Genomic DNA, 26,478 nt, shown 5'->3' on the forward strand with positions numbered 1-26,478 from the left:
TAAAGTTATGTTTGTCCAGGACTTGAGAAAACAAGCAGGGGCTCAGATTTCAGCAACTTTCTAAGATGCCCCAAGTTTCCATCATCATGGGGAAGTAATATGTATGACAACGGTGTAACCAGAGGATGATAAACAGAGGTTTGTGTGTTGAAGAATTTTCAGAAACAGCTAGGCTGGTCAAATATTGGCTATTGGGTGCCAGGAATTCCCAGCGCTTTGCTGGCAAAAACAGTTCTTGTAGAAATGGCCAATAGTACAGTGTGGATATTTAACTTAGTGAATGACGGAATACCTAGTGTGTCTCACCCTCAATTGGCTGTCCACCGCTATCTGAGTTGGTGGCACACTTCCCTTGAGAAAGAGTTGTGTATTGTGACTTTGGCAATGTTGAATGTTGTAGGTGGCCCATCAGCTTTCGTGGTTGGGAGGGGATAGCACCGGAGGATGAGGACTTATTTTCTTAGGGTTTCACTCATCTCCTGTTGCCTTGTGGATGTATTTCATTTAGAGAGAAGTCTTTTAACAAGTGGGCAAGTACTGTGTGTTCAGTCTTGGAAACGTTCGCAGAAGCGTTTTCTCTTGTCGCTACAGAGGGCTGTAGCTGGTTGTCAGTTAACAACATGATCAGGGCACTAAATGGTCGTCTTTAGTCATAATTAGGGTGGGTAAAATATCTTAGGTGTTCAGACACTTTAGAAGGTGGGAATTGGTTCTTTTGTACCTATGTAAATGAAATGCAGTGTGGGTAATTATTTATATGTGTACATTGTAAACAAGCTCTTCCTGGTTTGGGGAAGTAAATGAGCCACTGAAGGCCGGCCCAGAGCAGGAGTGAAAGATCCTACCAGATATTAACCCAACTTGCTTTGCTGCTAGGTTGTAGAACTTAACAACCTCATCACTTTAGTGGTTCCGTGGCTGCGGTGCTATTAAGATGGTTTACGTAGAAACTTGGGAAATCAGGAGTGTTTTCACGTAAATTAAAGTATAAAGGTTGCCTCTTGAGTACAGAATACTGTAAAGGAAAAGTGTTTGATCTTTGTTATATAAAGTCCCCCAAATTCTTTACTAGAGTCCTTTTAAAAATTTGTCAAGAAATTCTGGATTGTTTCAGAAACTTTTATGGTTAACTTTATGATATGCTTGCAAAAAGTCTTAAAAGAACAAAAAAATCCACATGGAGGCTATTTTTTTTTACATGCAGAAGGGCTTATTAAGGTATTTCCATAAGAAAAATGTGTTAATTTAAAAAATAAATTCATTTATATTTTAAGACATTGTTAACCAAGCACCATGTGTTGTGCCTGGCAGCGTTCCAGCCCCCATGGAAGTGGATCACACATGGGTTAATAGTAGCTATGTGATGTCTGCATTCTTAGGAAATGGGCAAAAGCCCAGGGTATTCTGATATCAAGATTTTAGAAATCAGACAGAAAGCAGAATATATGTTTATATGTGAACAGATGGACACATGTGAGAACTAAGTGCACAATTGCTCTTGGCACTTGTTTTGGTTATCCCCGATGATATAACCAAGATCTTCATGCTCTCACAGTCTTTGATGGCTAAGGACAAAATGGCCTTTTAATGAGGGCTCAATGGCATTATTTTGTTGCACAGGATTGTGCCCCTGTGATCTTGCTGGATTTGATGTTCTGTTAATTCCTTCGTGTCAGAAGTTCACAAGTTGCCTTGGAAGTTTGATATGGTTTCACATTTGACACACAACCCTCTATCCATAGGGGCAGCTGCTCTCTATGCCCCTTCTCTTTTAAAGGTTTGTGAGTGAAATCAAATTTTGCCATTTTGAGGCGCTTTCAAATGTATGCACACAACTTCAAAATGGCTTTGACACTAACGTCGTATTTGCCAAGCAGCTTATCTCAGATATAGTTAGCCACTCTAACGTTCTAGAGATTTAAAAAAATAAACAAAATTTAAGATTTGGGGCAGCTTGACTTTGTTAATATGGCCTGATGGCCCCAGCGGAGTCCTGAGGAGGCGTTGCAGTCATCCAGGTCAGGGGTTCGCACACTAGCCTCATACATTCAGATGATTGATCATTTCTGATGTTTGCTTGTCCTGGGGATAGGACAGTGGGCAGTTGATAATTTCTGAATGGTACCCATTATAGCACGTACCTCTAAAGACGAAGTTTCTAGGTTCAATTGTGTACTAGCAAGTATTTATTCAGATCTAAATCTTTTTAAATCAGGGGAAATTGACTTTGGGGTTAAAATATGCATTTTATAACTGTCCATAAAATTCTCCTCCTTCACTGTAAAGAAGAAAGGAAATCCATAGCTTTAACAGTGTCAAAATACAAAAACCCATCAGCTGGTGAGTGCCACCTGGTCGCACGGCTAACCACAAAACAGAACAAAACTTTGTAAGCGGGAGCCTATGGAGAATCTTCAAATTTGCCTGCTGGGAAGGGTAAATTGAAGAGCCCATTCATCTCCCAAACTACCTTCACTAAACCTGAAAGCCTATTAATGTGGATTCTCTAAAATACGATTTTTAGGCCCTGTCCCCCATATATTTAGGAATAATGCAATTAGTACATAAAATTTTCTGAGCCCACCAATTAACTGAGAATAAGTCATCTCTTTTGGCTTAGTAGATGCAAAATAGGAGTGTACGCGCGTGCGCACACACACACACACACACACACACACACTTCTACCCTCTTTCCAAGTTAGAGTCTCTCTTTCCTCTTTAGATGTATTTATAGGGGAGACCTGTGAGATTTTCCCTCTGTAGACTAAATTCCTTTTATTTCCTAAAGACTGGACAACATGATCACAACAGAAGAGTAGGTAGGGTTATAAGGCAACTGGAAACTCACAAAATAATAAAGCTGGAAACTGCCTTAGAACGTCAGTTCAACCAGCTCATTTTAAAACATGGCTATAGAATTCAGGAGAAGTCCTTATTGAGTCACCCAGCATGGTAGGGCAATGTTAGCACAAGAACCCAGATATCCCAACTCGGGGATACTTGGAAAGGGGTTTGTTATGTGACTGAATGTGAAGATGGTAGAGATAGTGAAGAGAGGAAAAGGAAAATGTCAATGGAGACCCAATACTGATACCATCTCCTCTGAGTGAGTGAGTTCTATGTTGCTAAGAGGATACAAGTAGAATCTGGGTGGCCTCTTATCTCGGGGACTGTAAACATATTCTTGCTTCAGGAGCAGGTTAGACTCAGTGCTTTGAATGGTCAAGAAGAGTCTGATTCATAAAAGCACTGATGATCTCAGTGACTTAAAATACATTCTTCATAATCATGACCACAGTGTTAAGAAGAACAGGTTTCTATTCTGTGTAAGGACGGTAAACGAAGACAGTGCTGTCATGTATTAGAGGCAGCATAGTGTATAGAAAGGATGACACTTAGTTAAAACTAGACATTCGTTGATGCTGTTTACTTTGGGTTCTTTTATAAATTAATTTATTTTAACTTCAGTTTTAGAGGTTTGAAAATCGACTCAATTTTTTTACATCTCAATGACCGATAACCATGGTATCCAATCTATGAATAACTTCTTGTTAGTGATGACTTCTTCAAGTTCTTTAATCTTACTGAGTCTCAGTTTCCTCTCTCCTTCAAAGTTCTTGTACAGATTGCAGAAGACTAAAGTGTTGTGAACATTAAAGTAAGTGGATGTGACAGGGCTGGAGACCCTACTGTTTCCTTTCTCTTTATTTTCAATAGCTGGTTTTCATGTAATGCTCACCTAAAGAGTGTCTCATCAGCCAAATCTTCATGAATCTTTTTAGTAGACACACCCCTGTCCCCCACAAGGGAAGGAGCTAGGAATTAGGCAATGGTATGCCTACGAGTGGGAGAAGCTGTAGGATCCTTCCTCCCATAATTTCCATTGATAGCTACCTCGGTGGCATCTCGGTGGATAGTCCTCTACCTCATTATCTGCCGCTCCATCATCACACGTTGCTTTGGTTCTGAGGGGCTTCGAGATGTTCGATATATTTCTTGGTCTTTTATTTAAGAAGTAAATTAGAACAGAAACAGTTTTTAAATAATTCAGATCTTAGTCTATCCACATGAACTCAAGATTCCAGGTTGTTCATTATCTATACTAATGAAAGCATATTATGCTAATTAAACCAGACATCCTTCTGGACATCCTTCCAGACAACCTTCCTGATGAAGCCAGGGCTGTAAGGGAAGCCCGGTCCCGGGTGCCAGAGGGAAGCTGGTGCCAGCAGCCGGGGGAAGGAAGGCCTGCTCTTGCACGAATTTTGTGCATCAGGCCTCTAGTATACAATAATAGAAGAGACCACAAACTTAATTCCAGTCTTGAAGTTGACCCAGCCTGCTTGAAAGCCTTTGAAGTAGAGGATTTCCCCAAATTGATTTAGATGCCATAGAAACACCTTTCTATATACTTGATATTATGATATTTTGATGTGCCATGAAAGGAGTATCGATAATATTACATGGTACCCTGTACATCAAAATTTACACCAACCTAGAGAACAGATCCAGTTATTAATCATCCAGCAATATTATAAAACTCTTCAATATTCTTGGGGGATTTTATAGCCAACTTATAAGTCTCATCCTGGCTTATCTCTTAGAGGAGATCATAGCCCTTTATCTTTTTATAGCAATGCATCATTCAGTGGAAGAATACCCAGGTTCAAAGATGATAAGATTCATTATAAAGTTGATAAATTTATAAATACATTTTAACCATCTAAACTAAAATCAATTTCTGTTACACTTTTTAAAAATTCATAATAATTTTCCATTATAATACACATTTAAATTATTGTTTATATTTTTATGGGAAATATAAGTGTATTTGGGTTGTAATTTCCTAGCTTTGAGTTTGATTTTTGCTTTATATTTCTATATAATTGGCCCACAATCTTTGTTATAGTTTTTCTTAAAAATAAAAGTGTGTGTACTGCCTATGTTCTGGTCATTTATAAGTAGCCCTGGACTTGACAATTCATTGGAAGCACATTTATTTAAGGCAAAGTGTTTAATGAACACTGATAGGGTAAGGCTATATTTCATTGGAAGAAACCAATTAGCATCCTAGCATTTTTCATGATGCTCTTTTAACTGTTTCCTCAAAAAATTTCAGCCTCCATGAGGGCAGCACTCACATCTGTTAATCACTGTATTCACAGTGAGGGACATTATTGGCAAATCCTTGGTAAATATCCTCAATAAATATCTATCGAATGGATGAAAAGAAAATGATAGTTAATTAAAAATATAAATAGGAAACTTCAGTTTACTATCCTACTGGAATCTGCCTCTCTTCTTGAAATCTAGGTACTGATAAGAAATATACAACCTTAAAAACATCTGGGTCTGTCTTGGAAAATTCCATAGGGAAAACTATCTTCCAACACAATCTAAATGGGTTTTTATAGTAGAACCATAGATTGTTGCAGTCAGAAGGGATATAGAACCATTCCCTTGTTTAACCCATAAGGAAATTGAAGCTCAGAAAAATACCTGGGAAATATCACACAACTACAGAGCGCAGCTGATGCGATCCTGTGTGTGTGTGTGTGTGTGTGTGTGTGTGTGTGTGTGTCCCCTGCAGCAGATCATTTAACATTTTTTTTCACTGTTGTTGGCTTAGCTCTTCCCATTTCCAAAGAGTCTATAATATTAATTAGAGAATAACTTCTGTTAAGCAGAAGATGTTTTTATTTGTGGATTTTTTTCCTAGCAAAGGAAGATTTTCGGTTGGTACAGTGATGGCCTTAGGACAGGCTGCTGCTCGTAGGATTGTAAAGCTAAGCTGCTGGAGATAGGACAAGCATTGCCCAAAAGGTGAAAACTTGCGGAAGGAGGTGGGTCATTCAGTTCTCGGAATGAAGCAGGGTGCAGATTAGGAATCATTGCGGTTGGCGAGAAGTTGCTGGTCACAGACGCCTGTTTAAGTGCTCACTGTCAACAAGGAAATCGTGGGCCGCACTTAAAGTGGCTCACCTCTGATTTATTCATAAACCTCACACGAGCACTTGGCTTTGTTCTTGCTCTAGTAAGGGGGATGAATGCCAATAAGGACAGGAATAAAGAGCTCCTTGCATGGCCCAAGAGTGAATAGCACTTTCCTCAAAGCCTGACCTCTTTCTTCCGAGGTCTGTTGTGCTACCGTTGACTCGGATTGGCTGTGTCCTCACATGAATTGAGAGAAGAGGTTACGACAAGTATCTACCCTGTCAAGTCCATAGTATACATAGCAAGGTCTAGGGAACAGGAACTTGGGTTCTGACTTAATGTAAAGGTGGTGTTTATGCTAAGGGTTTATGCTTCACCCTTCCTTCTCTTTGAAGCTTGAAGAGTTTCACATTTGGAAAAACATTGCTTCTCTCTAATTGAAGAATGCGAGGATCTTGGAGGAAAATGGGTGTTGACAATCCATCCATCCCTCCACTGAAATGAATGAGAGAGATTTAATAACATAGGAAATTAGGGGCTTGAGGAGAAACTATGTACCATGCTGGGGTAGAAACAAAGCAATGGACTTGCGATGGCTTAGCCGTGTTTATCAAGGGGGTTTATTTTTGTTAGTCCACAAATTCTGCTCTGCTCTGGCCTCTCGTGGCGAGGGGACGGGACCTTTAAGAGAGTCAGCTGGCTGGTTCGCAGTGTGGCAGAGGTTGAGCGGAGTGACTTAAGTCCCCAGAGCAACATTCAGAGCCTGCGAGTCTTTTTCCAGCCCGCACCCCCCCCCCCCCCCCGCCGCCTCGCATCCTATCCATTCTAGCTCCCCTTTCCTCCTTTTGATGAAGTTGGTCTCTTACGACTTAAAGTGCATATATTTACACAAAAATTTCCTCCAATTTTCACAACACATTAACCCAGAAGAGCCATATTAGCAGAGGATGGTGAGAGTTGATGATATATCTCCAGATAAAGCCGTCCCCCTGTGCAGGAGCGTCACAGTCATCAGCTCATTTGTCATGGCTGAAGTGAGGATGTCAGGACCAATGAGGGTATGAGTGCTGAAGGGGGCGAAAGGGCTTTTGGAGGGAGACATTTTTGTGCTGGGAGTCGGCCATGGCTTAGATTTAGCTCCAGGGAAATGTTGGGATTAGCCACCGCTCTGTACAAATCCTTAGCATAACAGAATTAGTTGGGAAAATGGAGAGGTGGAGGTCATGAGGATGGGCGCATTTCTGGAGACCTGCTCGAGGCTGCAGGCCAAAAACTGCGAAAGAAGGGGGTGCTTGCATTGAAATTATTGTAAGGGATGTGCTTTAGGCAGGTCCATGGATTTCAAGGTTGAAGTCATGGTTCTGTGTGTCATCAAGGAAAAGACCTAAATAATATGTAGATATGGCTTCTGTTTTCAACTCGGAGCTGCATTCAAAGAATTTCCATCCCAACATCCAAAAACTTTGCAGGGAGATTTTATTTGAGAACCCAAAGATAACATTCAGGCCAAAAAAGTACTTTTGACAGTACCTTGGAGTGAAAGTTAATACTTCATTTAAATTACAATAATTATGGTGCAATACTCGCTGCATTGTTGAATTTGCACAAAACCAAGAAGCTCAACTTTGTTGAAGCAGACTTCATGCTGAAACTGTAATTGAAAAGCAACTTATTTTCTTTAGCTACAGAAGTCCTTATCTTTGATAGACCAATACTAGCAGATTTATTTCATTTTGGATCCAGCGAATTGTTCTCTCTCGGATAATGTACCCATGCAACCTTCTCTTATTTAACTCTATTGATTTACAGTGTTAAAGTGAAATAATCTGATACCTGTTTCCTGTCCTTTGAGTATTTGTCGTCAAAGAGGCTGATTAGTTTTTATCCCCCTCCCCAGTCTTTAGCTGTTTTAAATGTATAATTATCATCGCATGTCATTTGATAGCTGCACTAATTGCTGGCAACTATTGTCTGTTTGCACTTAATGCTGAAACCTGATCAACATCCTGCTTTGGTTGATGTTGGTGGTAAACTTTAATTAACTCTTATTGCATTGAAGAAGAGTTCAGGCTTGGTGCTAACTAATCATTTACCTTCATTATGTCCTGACAGCTCCACTTGTTCTTGGTCCTAATAGATACACCAGTCAGTAAATAAACCTGCAAACCTCATGCCTGGTGGTTGCTCCACACTGATATTTTGCTACTTAAAGTATAAGATAATTGGGCCCAGATAATTATTTAGTTAGTTTAGTATCTCTAGTCCGGCAGACACCAATCTTAATTGCCTCTTTCATGCTGGACAATTTTATTTTAATAGAAACTGTAGATTTGAGATAACATTATTCCTTCAACATGGTTCCTATGAACATGCGTCTTTTGAATCAATACAATTAAGCTTGTCTCCTGTTGGAATTCTTGTCATTATTTTTCCTGAAATACTTTTCCTGTAATGATATTGAAGTTAAAGTAATCAGGTTACCAGCAGATCATGTAAAATTCAAGTCAAAATTGCTGGCTGCTTGATTTTAATTTGTCTGACATCAAGTTTGTTTGAAAAGGGATAATATGTGGGTAAACCAAGGAGCTTATAATTATGGTTGACGTTTGTTTGTTTATAATGAAATCTAATTAAAGTTCATACATTTAAAACACAAAAGTTAATTACTGAATTGCTCACTTCACTTATGGATGGCAGTCAAATTAACTTTTAGGCCCAAAACACACACACACACACACACACACACACACACACACACACACACCAAACAAAAGTCTCTCCATAATAGAAATAAAATAACCAACTAATCTTAGTGATCAAACATACATTTTCCAATATTTCATCTTGGCATTCCCCAATGTTCTCTATTATGTTAGTCCTAGTGTGGTTTTTAATATAAAATAATGTAAAAATATTTACACTGGATATAAAAAGGCTTCTATTTGGTAGCCTCTACAAGTATTGTATAGTAAAAGGCTCTTGGTAGGGATTTAAAAATTATGCATATAACTTTCTTCATTAAAACTATTTTGAAAGCATTGCTCAAGGAACAGGAATGTTTGCTGGAATACCTGACCTGTGATTAGTTTTATGAAAATAATTATGGTAGGTTTAGCCTGCAAGGAATGACATTTTTTAAAAATAATAAGAATGTACTTACACTGCTTCACTTATTGTTATATGGGGTATGAGATCATATTGGAGGGAATCATGAAATGCAAATAATTATACCATTGTTTTCTCTTTTAAATATTCAGTTGTCAGTAGATCAAGAATTTTGTTTATGAATGGGCAAAGAAGGAAAAAATGCAGGTATATGTTAGGATATATTGTCTTCACATTGTATATGAGATAAATACATGTGTGGAATGGTTTTCACTAGTCTGGTAAATCTCTTTTGAAGCTCAGTATTCCTTAGTTATGCATACCTTAATAAAACCAATTAAGATGAATTTTTTAAATGTCCCTACATGACAACTTAAAAGCATTATCAACTAAACACTCTTAGATGGTGTGTGTTCCAGACAGATTAGTCCACTGCATTTTAAAGACTAGAAATATAAACATATGCAAAAACATGGCACCTTTGATTTATAAATTTCTAAAAATGATTGATGCGGTCCATGTTTTTCCAAGGAGAACTAAAGGGTTCCATGTTTAAGCTTCATACTTAGAAATGTTATTTCCTTGAACTTTCAAATCTAGTATGGATTGAAGGAGAGAGGTCTGAGAAGGAAAACTGATCCTGTCCATTGTTGTAGATGCTTTGTAAATGGAGTGTAATCTACACAACCTTTTAGTATTTCCAGGGTTTATGTATATGTATTTGAATATAACACCTGATTAATTTGTAGATCAGTATTTATTTAGGGATGGAAAATTAAAAGGATCATACAGTTCTTTAACTCTAATCCTACTTTGCATAGATGGAGACCAGGGAAGGTGCTTGACACTGAGGTAGGGCTGGGCAACTGACATTCAGAGGTACCTTTTCCTTCTATAAGGAAAGCAAAGCAAAGAAAATAGCTGGTATATTCTCACAGTATTGGCAAACACCAGCTTTCTAGTAATGCTTTAGCTGATTAGGACATACTTACCCTTTAATGAAGCAATCACCACAAAGCCCCAATGTCAGCTGGAATACTTGCAAAACAGTATCAAAGAAAGAATCCGAGGCACTGAACATAATTACAGCTCATGTCCTTGTCTCACACCAACCCAAACTATTCATTTTCAATTAGAATGAATAAGAAAATTAGAAATCAACTCAATTGGTTAAAAGGACCAAAGTTTGTTTACAGAGTATAAAGTATTGGGTCCATCTTGCTCAGTGATTCCGAGCTTTTTCCTGAAGCAAACGAATAACATGAGTCATGTAATAGTGGACTTTGGTTAAGGAGAGTTTATTGATTTATCTTGAAGGAAAGTAGCTGGAGTTTGATTAAAGTTGTGAAGAAAAACTGAGTAAAATTCCTATTTCCCACAACGAATCAAATTAAGAACTGTCGGACTTCATAGCAAAGTGTACCTTGCCTCTTTAGTTCTCTAACGTGTATATTTAAGGATGTGTCATTGTCATATCATGTCCATGGAGGTTTAGAGATAAGTGAGAGGAGGGAAATGGAGGGTGGGAAGAGAAAACTGAGAGAGAGAGAGAGAGAGGACCACTCATGTCCATCACAAAGGCCCTGTTTATGGGGACGGAAGTCGATACCTAATTTAGAGCTTAATGAGAAAAATGAGGGGAAAATGACTGAGCCGACTTGCATACTCATGTTTGTCTTGGGAAACTTTCCCTCTTTAAACATTTGCTTCTTTTAAAAGGTTTATATAGTCGGTGACATCCTTCTCCTCCAACTGAATTACCTGCTCTCCTTGGTGGTAGCATGGGTGGAAAGTTTTTGCTGTGTCAAGAGAGGTCGTCACACATTCTTCTGCAGCTCTCTTCATTAATTCCTTCTTGCAGAAGCATTTTCCCTCGTGCTGGGAAGGTAGAAGGGTGTAACACAAGAGCCCGGAGCATCAGCAGGAAGCTCTAAGCTAGTTAATGCAGTATAATTGTCTGGACATAGACTGGTCTTTGTTTGTGTGGTTCACTCCGAATCAGCTGTAATTAACTCCAGAGTGTTTCCAGATTGCCAGCAAAGAAAAATTACAGCTTTTCTGTTTTAAATTGTAAAGCTCACAAACATTAACTATGCACAGTGCACGTACTTTGATATATTTCTATCCTGCAAGGGTCGGGGGGCGAGGGGGGAGCTTACTTGACTCCCCCAACCCCCTCTAAAAATGTGCTTTTGTGAAGTTATTTGATTTAGTGACGATGGGAACATAATGGATCCTTGATACTTGGGCTTGAAATCTTTTTCTTCATATTTTCAATCCTTGGACATCCTTGGAGTTGTTTTTCTTCGTGCGAAGGTTTCTGATGCTGCAGTGGGAAAGAAGTTACGCACTCATTATTGATGAAATACTGGACGTAGACTAAACTGAGCCAATTGCAGAGCAAGCTCGCTACAAGGAAACCACCAGCCCCAACTTTAAAGACCGAGATCAAAGCTGGATTCTGACGTAACTTTACCTGTGTTTTGATATATCAAAAGGGAGGCTGTGAGAACAGGGCCTTCCTCCCGTGGTCAGCAACGCCACACCCTTTTAAAAGCTTCTGTACAGTAGTTTATAATTATGAATTCCAACATGGGCAGAAATGAGGTAGCGGTGTGAGCTAATACCGCCTAGTACATAAAAGATCTGTCAGCAACTGATGCAAAAAAAAAAAAAAAAAAAAAGTCCAGCCCAAAATCTTTTTTTCTCTTCCCTCTGAATTTAACAATAAGGAATTTAAGCCTCAATGTGGCTTCAGCGACCAAAGAAAAGAAGCTCTTGGTGTCTGCATAATACCACTTTGATGGATTTTTTTTCATCAGTTCTCTGTACGTGGCAACAAATAAACAAGTATAATTATACTTGTGAAGGCTATTCAGTGCTTTGTCAGGATTAGATATATGTGCCGTTTCACACTGCACTTCCCTTTTGTCTTTGCCTAACTCACTATGACATATTGATAGAGGATTTGGACTGGGGAAAAGGCCACAGCAGAGACAGTGATGACCTTTTGGAAACTTGATATAATTCAAGGATTTTTATTTATTTTCTTTCTTTCTTTCTTTTTTTAGAACTTGTTACCAAATTCTCTTCTACGTGGACAGCTTTTAACCCATTTCAAAGGGAGTCCATGAAGACTCAGAGTGTTAGGAGAGGGCTCACGAGCAGATGAGAATAAAAACAATAGGCGGAATCCCTTGTCCCTTTTCCCAGCACTTTGCAGAGTGGCTAACCTAGCATTCCTGTCCCGTTCTTCGGGCCCCCTCATCAGATCACGTTCTTTTTCATCATTTCACAAACCCTGTCTCACTGGGCCGGAGAGGAGGGCTGGGACAATCTCAGTTAAAAAACAGAGGTAACACTGGCCTTTCGGATTTGGGGTTCTAATGGGAATGCTGCTTCCTGAATGCAGAGGAATTCTTCTATTGTTCAGCAAGCACCCCTTTCATTAGCCAGCTCCTGGTAGGTGGGTTTGGTCATTTGGCAGAGCAGAGTTGAGGCCGAAGGACGAAAGCAAGGCAGAATGAGCAATAAAAGTTCTTTTCTGCATATTGTCCATTAGTTCCAAAAAGGGGATTTATGTGATCAAAGTCACTGATCTTGTGAATTACTGAGAATACCCCCAAAATGTGTACACATATTCTAAGCAGACTAGCAGGTACGTATTGTTCTGAATTTAGCATTGAAATTGTATTAGGTTTTTTGGGGGAGGGGGGATTTCTTGAAGACTTTGGTGATTTTTAGAGATAGAATGTTTGGCAATAGAGAATAGAAATTGGTGAAGACCAACTAGAGACCAGCTTAAATGGTGAAGCAACTTTTATAGTGAGTTTACTTGTTATGCAGTCATTTTGGAATGAATTCTGTGGTTGAAGTTACATGGCTGTCTTTGTGGTCTTTTTACTGGGACTTATAAAAGTTTAGTGTAAATTTCCTAAATGGGTCACATTGATAAAAGAAAGATCTTCTCTGACATTGATGACAATGAAATCACTGGGCATCATATTTAATATGTACAATATTGGTACATATAGATGTAACTAATGTTTTAACTGCACAAACTAAAGTGATTCCATAAAAATATACAGGTAAGCATCGACATAGTCAATAGCTACGAATTTAAAAATCAGGTAATATATTACTTACCATCAATTCAGATAGGTTTGTCATTGTTGCTTCTGGAATGAAATGTAAGTTTGATTGTATTGAAGACAGGATTTGACTTAGCTTCTGATTAATGTGTACCTTATTGAGAAGAAATTGATAGGCAATTTGGTGTAAAATGATGTGGGAATTTTGTAACAAAATCAATCCTACCATTTTGCTTTGACCTGTGATGGATTCTGCAAGGTAGTTTTCATAATTTTTTCACATGGCAACAATGTTGTCCCATTTTTGGAAGTTACTTCCGGTAAAATAAATAGGTTCTGATTCATATAGAGCAGTACTGAAACGGTACATTGCAGAGTCCATTCGGCATCTAGCCAAAATTATTAACTGCACATTACAGACCCCTCTTCCAGGCGTACTCATCACGTGTCATAATTCCAGCACGTGCTCGTGTGGGCTGAGAACTGTTGTAGGATTATAAGCAAAATAATTTAAATAATAATAAAAGCTCAGAAACTCCTTCACAAGCTGCATAGTGTTTGGGAGCTTTTCTTACTTTTGTGATTAAGGTGAATCTCCTCCCACGTATCAGCCTAGACTGTCTTATCAGAGGAAAGAATAAACAGCACCCACCCTGGGTCCTGCCACTTTACTTGGTAACCCAGGACCACTAATAGAGTGTTACCCACCACTGTGCTCCCACTCCAGATCTCTAGCCCCTTCCTGCCTTCCGCATCTCCTCCAGTCTAGTAGGGGGTTATATTTTAGGCATTTTGGCTGCCTTTGGTGCGTATAGACATTGTTTGTGCTGATCTGGTGAATGCAAAGGTAAACATTAACGTTTGTGGACTAATTAGAAAATTATTAGGTTTTCATGCTTATGGTTATCAGATTATTTCAGAGGGTTTTAAAAGCTGCAGGCATGCCATGAAGATAATTAACCTGCAGCTCATCGATGATTAAAATTACACACTAAGCTTTATGATGTTTGATTGGTGAGCAATTAGAATGTCGTTTTAACCATGGCAGATACCAAAACGAATTTTGATTTCATTTCCAATCTCTGCCGATCTTTTGATGCATTCTACACTGATCACTTCCTCTCTGATTTAGCTGACAAGATTAAATTTGATTACAGTCAAGAGAGTATTAAGAAGTGATTCTTCATACTTAATATGCCAGTGACCTTCAATGAGGTCTTTCTTCCAGAAGAACTTTCCAAAAGGGATTTCTAAAACGCTTAGTAATATTGGTGAGCCCCGAGTTTTGTTTTCTTCTTAGCCCTCTGCCACTGTGAAGTCGGCAATAAATGCAGGGGCACCCAGGGTGAGACACTGCATGTCTGTCCTACCCAATATGACAGGTAATGGAATACAGCAACGTCAAGCTTTCTCATATCAGAAATTACCAGCGACCTTGAATGCGTTGATACTTTTACGTTAAGGGGCTAGTTGCCTTGAAGTTATGAATCCCTCAAATTGTAAGATTTGAGAGAAAATTGCTTAGCTGCTTCATAAAATCGAGACGATGTCTGTGTCCTAGGCTGAAAATAAACACCAAAGTTTCAGCCCACTCAGTGGTGTGTACAGTGCCATCGTCCTGCAAACCCAGAGAGCTGCAGGACTCAGAAGCTTAAACTGTAATCGAGTTGCTATTACAGTAGCTGAGGTTTGTGGGCACACACACACACAGGTGAGCACACACACACACACACACACGTGGGCACACATGTGCACACACGCATACACACTTGCACACAGAAGGGCATGCATTGCTACCAATACATACTCGATTGTCCTCTGCTACCTGACCCTGCTTGCCGGAGCCTGAGATGGCTTTACGGAGGGCGCATCTTGCTCTCAACAAAGGGAGTTTATGGTCTAAGATGCCTGGCTGCAAAGAACAACAACAAAAAACCACTGAAAAATTAAATCTAAAAAAATGATGGAAGGATTTTCATCAGTCGTGCTTGCGTATGATTTGTTAAGCCAGGGGAGATGCTGATTGAGGCAATAGTTGAGAGATGGGATGGGCAACTCATCAGGATTGATAACATCAAAATGGTATTTGAAATGGTGTTCATTACGTATTGCAGTGAAAAAAAAAAACCCACACAAAAACAACGGAGTGAATGCGATCGTCCCCTAGGATGATAGGCCTGGCTGCAGTAAATATTAATTTCTGTTCTGCTGCCCATTGAGGTGACTGAAGTGTGGGGAAGAATTGTGATTGGTGCTTAATCAGGGCCAGCCAGATACCTGCTGAGAGCTTTTGCACAGGGAAGATTTGTAGTAAGCTGATTTACTGGCAAAATGAAAGCCAGAGCAGAGTGTGGTCGGTGCTGCCTATGACTGTAATATTTCTCATTTTAAGGTTCCTTTATGGTTGGTCTCCCTTCCCTCCTCATCCCCCCCCTGAGAAAGTAAAAGGTAAATATTAAAAAAAAAATTACAAGTTATTTGCATTGTTCTTTTTATTCCTGCCTTCGTATGTGAAAGCCATTTCCATGTCTGTCACGGACAGGGGGCTTTTAAAGCCTTTACGTCGATTCTATACATTTTCAGAAAAGGGGAATGAAAAAAGTACGGATCACTGATATGAATTTTAGATTTATGATGAATGCTCATGGCGATTTCAGAAACACCTAGGGTGTGGAGGCCCGGCTGTGATAGCTCTCCGCATTATTTTGCTCCATTTACACAAAGTCTGTGTGTGATAGATAGGTGCGCTGGTTTTAAGTCCCCCCCCCCACCCCCCACCCCACCCCCTCACCTTTGCAGATAGTCAGGTTTACAGCTGCCGTAAATTAGTGATGGGCTATTAGTGAGCGGTGTCATTATTTAATAAAAATGCCTTCTCTCACCTTATTTTTTATCCAGGTCCCTGACAGGCTGGATGAAATGAGATCCCCATGTAGCGATTGCCATGGAAACCTGTGACTCCCCTCCTATCTCAAGGCAGGAAAATGGGCAGAGCACATCAAAGCTGTGTGCAGCGACACAACTTGATAATGAGGTGCCAGAGAAAGTTGCAGGCATGGAGCCTGACAGGGAACACGGCTCCGCCGATGGCAACCTGAACGCCGCCGCCGCCAACGCCGAGGAGCCGCGCGCCCAGGACGGCTCGCTGGGCCTGGGCCTGGGCCTGGGCCTGGGCCTGGGCGGCGAGCATGCGGCCTCCGCCGCCACGCAGGTGGCCGCGGCCAAGGCCAAGGCCAAGGAGATCCCCTGCCACGAGTGCGCCGGCTCCTTCCCCAGTTTGCAGAAGTACATGGAGCACCACTGCCCCAACGCCCGCCTGCCCGTCCTGAGGGACGACCACCACCACCACCACCACCACCCCCACCACGAGAGCGAGGTCAGCGAGCTGGAGGACAGCGACGTGGAGAACCTCACCGGGGAGATCGTGTACCAGCCCGACGGCTCCGCGTACATCATCGAGGACGCCCAGGAGGCCGCGGGGCCGCACGCGCCGCCGCCGGCCACCGGGGCGCACGGCCCGCTGCTCTCGGCGGCCCGGTTCCTGGACTCCCTGGCCACCTCGGCGGCCGCGGCCGGGGACAAGGGCGACCAGGCGGCCACCGCCGCCGCCGCCCCGCTGTCCTTCTACCCGCAGATCATCAACACCTTCCACATCGCTTCATCCCTCGGGAAACCGTTTGCAGCCGACCAGGCTTTCCCAAATACCTCAGCCCTGGCAGGAGCCGGTCCTGTGTTGCACAGCTTCCGCGTCTACGACCTCCGGCACAAGCGGGAGAAGGACTATCTCGCCAGTGACGGCTCGGCCAGGAACTCCTGCGTGTCCAAAGATGTCCCCGGCAACGTGGACCTGTCCCGCTTCGACGGCTGCGTGAGCGACGGCAAGAGGAAGCCCGTGCTCATGTGCTTCCTGTGCAAGCTGTCCTTCGGCTACACGCGCTCCTTCGTCACGCACGCCGTGCACGACCACCGCATGACCCTCAACGACGAGGAGCAGAAGCTCCTCGGCCACAAGGGCGTCTCCGCCATCATCCAGGGGATCGGCAAGGACAAGGAACCTCTGATAAGCTTTCTGGAACCAAAAAAACCCACCTCTGTGTACCCCCACTTTTCTACCACAAACCTCATGGGCCCCGACCCCACCTTCCGCGGCCTCTGGAGCGCGTTCCACGTGGAGAACGGCGACGCCCTGCCGCCGGCCTTCGCCTTCTTGAAAGGAAGCCCGGGCCTGGCGGCGGCGGCGGCGGCGGCGGCGGCGGCGGCTGCGTCCTCGTCGTCGTCCAGCCCCGCGGAGCAGCAGCAGCAGCCGCTGGGGGTCACCCCAATGCCAAAGGCGGACGTGAGCCTCGGGGGGCTGGCTAGCCTCGTGGTGAACACCCCGATTACCTCTGTCTCCCTCGGCCACCCCTCGTCCGAGTCCAGCAAGGTGTCCGAGAGCCAAGACCAAGAGAACAACTGTGAACGGCCCCAGGGGAGCCCCGCGGGGCACCCCGGGGGGCGGGGGCGGCGGCGGCGCCGAGTGCCCCGTCAAACGCGAGCCCCCCGAGGCGGGCGACGAGGACGAGGAGGAGGACGCCTACTCCAACGACCTGGACGACGAGGAGGTGTTAGGCGAACTCACCGATGGTATTGGTAACAAAGATTTCCCTCTCTTAAACCAAAGCATTTCTCCTTTATCATCCAGCGTGCTAAAATTCATCGAAAAGGGCCCCCCGTCCTCCTCCTCCTCCTCCTCTTCTTCCTCCTCTTCTTCCTCCTCCTCCTCCTCCACCTGCGCGATGGGCTCCGACGACCCGGAGAAGAAGAAGCAGACGGCCGCCCCCCGGGCCCATCCCTACGGCCTGGGTGGCCCAGGCAAGGACCTGGCGGAGGCCGGTGCCGGCAAAGACAGCGCCGCCGCCGCGGCCCCCCACCCCTGCGACCCGGGCCGGGGCGACGAGGACGGCGCGGCCCCCCCTCACCAGCACGGCTTGGCGCCCAGTGCGCCCGGCACCCCGGGGCCCGGAGGGGACGGCTCCCCCGGCAGCGGCATCGAGTGCCCCAAGTGCGACACGGTGTTGGGGTCCTCGCGGTCCCTGGGCGGCCACATGACCATGATGCACTCCAGGAACTCGTGCAAAACCCTCAAGTGTCCCAAATGCAACTGGCACTACAAATACCAGCAGACCCTGGAGGCCCACATGAAGGAGAAGCACCCGGAGCCCGGGGGCTCGTGCGTGTACTGCAAGACCGGCCAGCCGCACCCCCGGCTCGCCCGGGGCGAGAGCTACACGTGCGGCTACAAGCCCTTCCGCTGCGAGGTGTGCAACTACTCGACCACGACCAAAGGCAACCTCAGCATCCACATGCAGTCGGACAAGCACCTGAACAACGTGCAGAACCTGCAGAACGGCACCGCCGGCGAGCAGGTGTTCGGCCACGCCGCGCCCGCCCCCAACGCCAGCCTCAGCGGCTGCGGGACCCCCTCGCCGTCCAAGCCCAAGCAGAAGCCCACCTGGCGCTGCGAGGTGTGCGACTACGAAACCAACGTGGCGCGGAACCTCCGGATTCACATGACCAGCGAAAAGCACATGCACAACATGATGCTCCTGCAGCAGAACATGAAGCAGATCCAGCATAACCTGCACCTGGGCCTGGCGCCGGCCGAGGCGGAGCTCTACCAGTACTACCTGGCCCAGAACATCGGCCTGACCGGGATGAAGCTGGAGAGCCCTGCCGACCCCCAGCTGATGCTCAGCCCCTTCCAGCTGGACCCGGCCACGGCGGCCGCCCTGGCCCCGGGACTCGGTCAGTAGTTACTGCTTTCCTCCGCTCCCATTAGCTCCGCGTCACAATCTGAGTTGGTGGGATGCACCCAGATGAAGTGGTGCGTGCAGACGAATCGGGGACAGCCTACTGGAAGGGAATTTCTCTCTCAGCTGACAATCCAACCACTTGGGCTTCCCTTCAGACCTGAATTAACTCCGTAGGGGAAGCCGTTAAGGGGTCCAGGGCAGCCTGAGAGGAGTTAGCAAACTTTGTCTTCATGCAGCAGCTCGATGAACAAACGCGCATGTGCCCGAGTTGCCCTGCCATTATTAGCTGAGACCCTTGCAAGGCTTATAGCTTTGGTGTTGGCAGTTATTCCCTCAAATATCAAACTTGCGCTTCTAAAGGGTAGACCATTATTTTCAATGAAATATTAGTGAAAACCATTTCCGTGTCTGTGATGGAAGGTAATTAAACTGCTAACAGTCATACCGTTACCTTATCCCAGGTATTTGGCAAGAGATTCCCGGCCCGCCTACAGTATTAGCCAGATCTCATCAGGCTTCAGACAAATTGCGAAATAGCAATTAGTGCTTATGTAAGTTTATCTAGGCTCTTCCATCGCAAGCACGTGGCTGTTTGTTATGGTATCGATCACCTCTCTTGCCCTCGAAAATACAAATTTCAGAATGACATCATGCCCAGTAGGAGTAATTAAAGCTATCTGGTGAGGGCATTTAGAAGTTGAAAGGGATGATTGTAATTGATCCCGATTCAATCCTATTACAGCTTTTTATGGGTTTAAGCTCTAGAGGAAGCACATTCCCGGTCAAGACTTTTGTTTTACAGATTCCTTTGTGTGTGCTGTGTTTTCTAGTGTCTATTTTTCCTTTTAATTTTTTTCTTCCTGTAGTAAATAATGAGCTGCCGCCTGAAATCCGGCTTGCCAGTGGTCAGCTAATGGGTGATGACCTGTCCCTCCTTACTGCAGGAGAGCTGTCACCTTATATCAGTGACCCGGCATTGAAGCTATTCCAGTGTGCTGTGTGCAACAAATTCACCTCTGACAGCCTGGAGGCCCTGAGCGTGCATGTGAGCAGCGAGCGCGCTCTCCCCGAAGAGGAGTGGAGGGCTGTAATTGGAGATATCTACCAGTGCAAGCTCTGTAACTACAACACGCAGCTCAAAGCCAACTTCCAGCTCCACTGCAAGACCGACAAGCACATGCAGAAGTACCAGCTGGTGGCTCACATTAAAGAAGGAGGCAAAAGCAACGAGTGGAGGCTCAAGTGCATCGCCATTGGCAACCCCGTCCACCTGAAGTGCAACGCCTGTGACTACTACACCAACAGTGTGGATAAGTTACGCCTGCACACCACCAATCACAGGCACGAGGCGGCCCTGAAACTCTACAAGGTAAGGGGGACATCCCTTTCCCTTGACACAGGGGTGGGAAGGGAATTAACTGTTCAGAGCTTGGAGCGCAAGTCTGCAAGTTAAGAAAAGGAAAAAAAAATAAATAGAAGGGCAAGGGACACAGTGTCTGCTGAACGTTAATACATGTTATGTTGAAATCTAGGCGACGGGAGAATTTATTTGAAAGGTTGGCTATCTGTCTCTGTTATATCTGTCACAGTGGCATGGATTGCTTTACTGGTTTCTCCCAAATAAAATAACTTTTCTGAGTATTTTCATATGCAAAACAATGCTGTGTTGTTGACTGGTTTTTCAAAAGGCATAGTGTACCACTCATGGCTAAGTGTGAATGGTTACAGGGAGCAGAAGACAAAAATAGTGCTACCTCGTGCCACCTTTTGTTTGGTGACAAGGTGACTCTGTGTGCGCATTTTTGCTTTTTCTTTCAAGTACCTAGTAGTATTGAGTAAACACACTCTCCCTTAGCATCAGCTGAAAGTCTTCTTAACACTGTTGTTATTTTGCATGATTTTTTCCCAGCTAGTAATGTTTTAATCCCCTCAGTGGATGTGGCAGGGATAAAAATGTTCATTCAAAGGCAAATAACACTTTTATCTGATGCTGATGTAATGAATACATGCAAGTGAGGAACACCATTGATTGCACAACTTGTCCTGACTTTTTTGTAAATCCTGATGACTGGTTAATTTGTTTTGAGCAGCTGGTGTACTGGTTTGGCTTGATTGTCTTGGTTCATGTAACACGTGGAACAGATTCATTTCTATGATGAATAACAGGGTAACTTATTAAGAACTTCTTTTGTCTAGAGGACATTAAAATTCAGAAAATATTGCAAACCATTCGTCATTGTAACAAGCTCTAAATATGATTACAAAATCCATTTTGCAAGTGTTATCTATTGATTTATACTAGAAATCAGGGGTAACTATACTATCAGGAGTCAACCAGTGATTGTAACACCTATGGCTTTTCTAATACTGCTTCAAACTATAAACACATGAGGAGCAGAGTAGACGGTGGTCTAGAGCGTGTGCAGGAATTATTTATTTGGGTTGGCCTGGCACTGTTTGTTGAGGTTGTTGAAGCTCCAACTCTAGATGGATGTACAGAGCGTAAAATCCGGAAGACGTGGTGGGAGCATTTGTAACATTGTTCCTATGTTGTTGGTGCTCTGCGGATCAATAATGAAAGCATTAGATTTGGGTTACACAGTTTGAGGGAAGTTCAGGCTTTGATGTAGTATGGAAAGCTTCTAAATTGATGGTATTGAAAATATAATCCAAGAATTAATTGTATTATAATTCATAGATTTTACAGCAATGGTTGACAGCCGTTCAATTGTCAACTTTTTTTCCCCCCTGTTGCTACCTGACCTATTAAAACTTTTAGAATTCCGAGGAGAGAAAAAACAAACAAACATTAAGTTTGTATAAATAATAGATCTCAACCCTGGGAGCTAGATAGAATATTCATGAACTGGGTTTATATTCATGCAGCCCCTCTAACACTTGAAATGAACATGTTGCAAAAAGAAGACATAAATGTACAAATTTTTCTGTTTTATTAATCTCATGTGGGAAGCTCCAGAAAAGTAGAGTGGCACAGTTTATTTTCTCAGGAAAAGTGATTTAATCTAATTGTTTGGTGATTATGTAGACATGTGTGTTTTAAGTTTTTCCATTCATTCCACGGGTGTGAATTGACATCCCTCACTGTCTGCAGAGCAATTTGCTGGGAGCCAGAGTTGGTCTGGAAGTTCCTTTGAAGGGAGAGTTGGATATTGTCTTTGAATGGCTAACAACTCAAGGAGATAAACCCTTGTTTATAAAGAGGGCTTTCAAGCAGAGAGAACTTTCGGTCTCAGAACCAAAGGGTATATACGTCCTCTTACCTTTAAAATGTTATGTCATATACAAAAATTTCCCCCAACTCTTCTTTATTTGCTTATCTCTTAAATACCCAAGTTCCCTAATACTGTAGTGTTTAAAAATGGTCAGCAACCAAACAAGCATACTTTGAACAAACTTACCTTGAATTAAAAGAAGACTGAACAGAGAAATATTTGAGCTGTTGCAACTTGATATGGGGTCATTGGACTACATTTTTTTGCATCATCCTTCAAGGGGCATTCCTTATTTCTGGTAACTGCCCAAGTCCTCCAGAATAGCAATGTGTTGAGGATGCCATTTCTAAAATGAGTTACAAAGACCAAAGGCAGTGTGCATCGGATAGAGAGAGAGGGTTTTCAAGTGCAGTAATGATTTCAGCAAGCTTGGTCAGCTTGTGTGAGCAAAATAAAATTGCTTCATAAGTAACATTAATTGCTTTTAAATAAGAAGCTAACAAATTGGCCAGGGTCTGGAAAAAAAAAATGATGCGTTGTAATTTGGCTAAAATATTAAAATTAGACTTAAAATAGTTTCTGAGTTAATGATTAGACACTAATCTCCTACGTAAAATTTATTTTCATTAAGAGCTTAATTTACATAATTCTGCTTCGGGAATTAGTTAGACTTTATGGGAAAGTGACAAGTAGCGGTTATAAGACAAATGCAGAGCAGCGAGAATTCAGCCTTTCTTGTTATTGACAACGTATTGATTGACAACACTTTAAACGTGGTCATGTGTCAGTTCGATTTGAATAGGCTACCTCTTGCTGTATTACCTAAAAGAAGTGTGTGTCCTCATTCCAGTTAAAGGAGGTTAAAGGTTAAGGGTTAAGGGTGAGCATAAAAGCATCATCTGCCTAGCTGCTTAACTTTAAACTGATCAATTTAATGAAAATCTGTTTTACAGATGTTGCTTTAATGTATTTGGCAGGATTTAGGCAGCTTTAACATTAGACGTATGCTAGTAAAGATTATTTCTTTATTTGACCAGAACAACACCTTTCCTTTTATGTTTAAGGTGGAAGGCTTGTGGGTTATGGTATTTTGGCAAAGGACCCAGAGGCAGAATGTGTAGATGATCTTTCCATATGGACTCAAAAAAAAGAATACCTTCATGTCTATTGCTAACGATGGCTACAAAAACAAGCGAAGCCGTCTTCATTTCTTTGGCAGTATTATTTTCCTGAGAATCTCTCTCTTTTTTTTTTTTCAAAAAGAGGTTTTTGTGTGTGTGTGTGTGTGTGTGTGTGTGTGTGTGTGTGTGTTTAAAGAAAATCTTACTCATTTCTTCAAGCAAAAATTTCTGAAGTGCTGTGTTGATTTCCCCCCAGAAATTTTCATGATGAAGCAAAATTGGCCTGGGAAATTAAAACAATAAAATGAAACTGCAGCTTGCTCTTAATCTTCTCTTAGTGTGTGAAAAGTGTATTTAAAGTGAGGTTAGCACTAAATGCCTGGAGAGCTACAGTCAGTGTTGCAAGGTAAAAAGGGGGTGTATCTGTGGCCATGTCCATCTCTGTATCCAATGCAGGAACAGTGTTTCTCAGCTAGCCACTTTATTACATTTGATCAGACTCCTCCAATTCATGCCTTTGCATCCTCTACAAATTTTTGTCAGTTGGAATTTACACAGTCAGTCCTCAATAAATATTTGTAGGATGAATAGTGGACTAATGAATAAGCTGGAAAATGTTTTCAAGAAACCCCTTTAAAATGCTTTGCAATTTGGTCTTCCCTTTACAAGATCCCAAACTTTTTTTTTGAAAAAGTCCAATAAAAAGATATAATGAAAAACCACTTAGCAGTAGACATTCAAGGTGCGAAGGAACAAGTAAGACGTGGGCGATATTTCCGATTTCCAGTTTCACTTATTCTTGGCTCAGAATGGCCCAGAGGTTCCTGGCCAGCTGATTGCCCGCCCCCCCACCCCCCCCCCCCCCCGCTCTGCGGGACTCCCCACACCTGCACTGGCACTGCTCTTAGGATATGATATGTATTTGTAAGTGAGGTGTTCACAGCTTTGCTTGTTCAAAGTCAAAAGCTGAATTGTCCTGGCTTTTTTTCCTGCCTGCATCTGCTAGAAGTGAAGCAGAATAGTCTGTCTGAATTCCATAATGCTGTTTTCATATTTGGGTTTCAAATTGGCTGAGAGCAGTCAATGAATCTCTTGTCTCCATGGTGAGCAGAGAAACACACGTGGGGCTGGGTCCTAGGTAACTTTCAGTGTAACATTCCCCCAAGGAACATTTTTGGAGTTTTCTCATTATCCATGTTACGGATGAAGGAATCCGGGTTAAGAACTAAAATCCAGCTGTGGGGGAGGGTCACAGAAGAAACTGCAAGGAGCCACGTTGGCAAAAGTGTGTGGCAAGGAAATAAAAATGGAATAATTAGCCTCACCTACCTTTTTCTTTTCTTCTTTTTTTACTGGTAGGAAATAATAACCTGATCGGTTTGGAATTAACAAAGAATCACAAGGTTTTTCCTTTCAATAGGCCAGAGTCCAACTTTGCAATTTAAAATCAAATACACCAGATATGTACCATTGCAATTATGGAACTGTCATTGTCCCAGGGTGATGGTAAAAGAGGTCAGGAGATTGTGTGGGATACATTTGCATAAAAGTCATTGTGCCGGAGGAAATTGGAATATGTGTGTGTATCTGAGAAACCAAAACAGGTTTTTCCTCAAACTGATTCTACTCATTTATTTAGATGAAGAAAGCTGTTTTCAGAGATAAACAAAAGTTATTCTTTTCTGTTGCTAAAACGTAAACCTGAATGTGGAAAATTGTGCACTTTTTATATTAGTTTCAGATTTATGTTCCTTTCAAGGTTGAAATGCAGTGTGAAATTCAATTCCAGTTGCAGGATTTATTTAAAAAAGTAATCACAATTCAAGTTATTTTATTGTATTCTCATGTAAAAAACCAAGGCATAGGTTGAGAAAACAGTTTCCATAATAGAACAACACATGCTTGCATAATACCGAGGACGAATAAATACACAGATCAAACACAGAGGAGCTGGTTAGCTGGTAGCAACTAATAAATCACCCATGCTCTCAGCTCGCAGTGTCATTGGCCAGGCCTATCAACTACGTCTACTTCTGTTTTTAAGCTTGACATTTGCTGAGGCACAGCCACGTGTTCTGACACAGTGACTCCAGCACAAACAGGGACTTCTCACTGCATTTCCAGGGCAGGAAAGTCTGCATGATGAGCCAAATCCCTCTCTGGATTTCACTAGGAAAAAGTGACCCCAAATCTGTTTATCCAAACATATGATAGAGAGATAGACAGATAGATAGACAGACAGACAGACAGACAGACAGACAGACAGACAGATAGATATAGAAAAAGATGGATGGATAGCTAGATGATAGATAGAAGGATGGATGGATAGATAGATAGATAGATAGATAGATAGATAGATACACAGATAGAGATAGAAAAGAATGGATGGATGGATAGCTAGATGACAGAGAGGGATGGATAGATAGATAGATAGAGGGATAGATAGATAGATAGAGTGATAGATAGATAGATAGATAGATAGGTGATAGATAAATAGATAGATAGATAGATAGATGAACAGATAGATAGATGATAGATAGATAGATAGATAGATAGATAGCAATTCCTGGAAGGATTATTTAGACCAGGCATTAGTAACTTTTTACATCCATGTAAGGATAGAGAAAATGATATTCAGTGTGTGAAATTGTTAACACACCCAGACAAAAATCTAAAGAGAGCCAAGTGTGTTACTGGAAGCCGCTAATTTTATTTTCAACGTGTCTTTCCCTACCCAGAGTGCCACTGTCCCTAGAGCAGGCGCACGCTACTGTGCTCCTCTCTGGTTTTCTGAGATCCTTACTACTTCATCCCTTCTCTCCAGGGAAGTACTCCCTGTTGCAAGATTACATGTCTAATTCCCCCCAGAAAACTAGCACTCCTTTAATTAAGGGGGAAAAGGCCTTTTGATAAAAGCCACGTAGCGCATCCGAAGGTGTAAGTGACTTTCAGGTCTTGCCCAGGGAGCATTTCATTTCAAAGGGGCTTGCTTTTCCTCTGATGAATCCCTGGGTGTGCGGGGTGCAGTGATTATGTCAGGATGGGGGTTAGGGAGGGCAGTGCCCCACCTAAGAGCTTTCTGCGTTTCTCTCCTTGGGAACACACACAGACAGACAGAAACACACACACACACACACACACACACACACACACACACACACACACACACGATTCCCCACCGCAGAAACGCAGTAAAACATTG

The 26,478-nt window shown here is 42.7% G+C and overlaps 1 protein-coding gene across 1 annotated transcript in view; it reads left to right on the top strand.

The window, feature by feature from the left end:
• ZFHX4 (zinc finger homeobox 4) overlaps positions 1-26,478 on the top strand; it is a 184,401-nt gene that overhangs the window by 4,054 nt on the left and 153,869 nt on the right. The window contains 3 exon segments of the mRNA XM_054708389.1: positions 16,029-17,625; positions 17,627-18,914; positions 19,789-20,291. Of these exon segments, the coding sequence (XP_054564364.1) occupies positions 16,075-17,625; positions 17,627-18,914; positions 19,789-20,291 (3,342 nt within the window). The 5' untranslated portion in view covers positions 16,029-16,074.

The sequence above is a fragment of the Eptesicus fuscus genome, chromosome 19 (assembly GCF_027574615.1).
Source record: "Eptesicus fuscus isolate TK198812 chromosome 19, DD_ASM_mEF_20220401, whole genome shotgun sequence".
NCBI classification, from domain to species: Eukaryota; Metazoa; Chordata; class Mammalia; order Chiroptera; family Vespertilionidae; genus Eptesicus; species Eptesicus fuscus.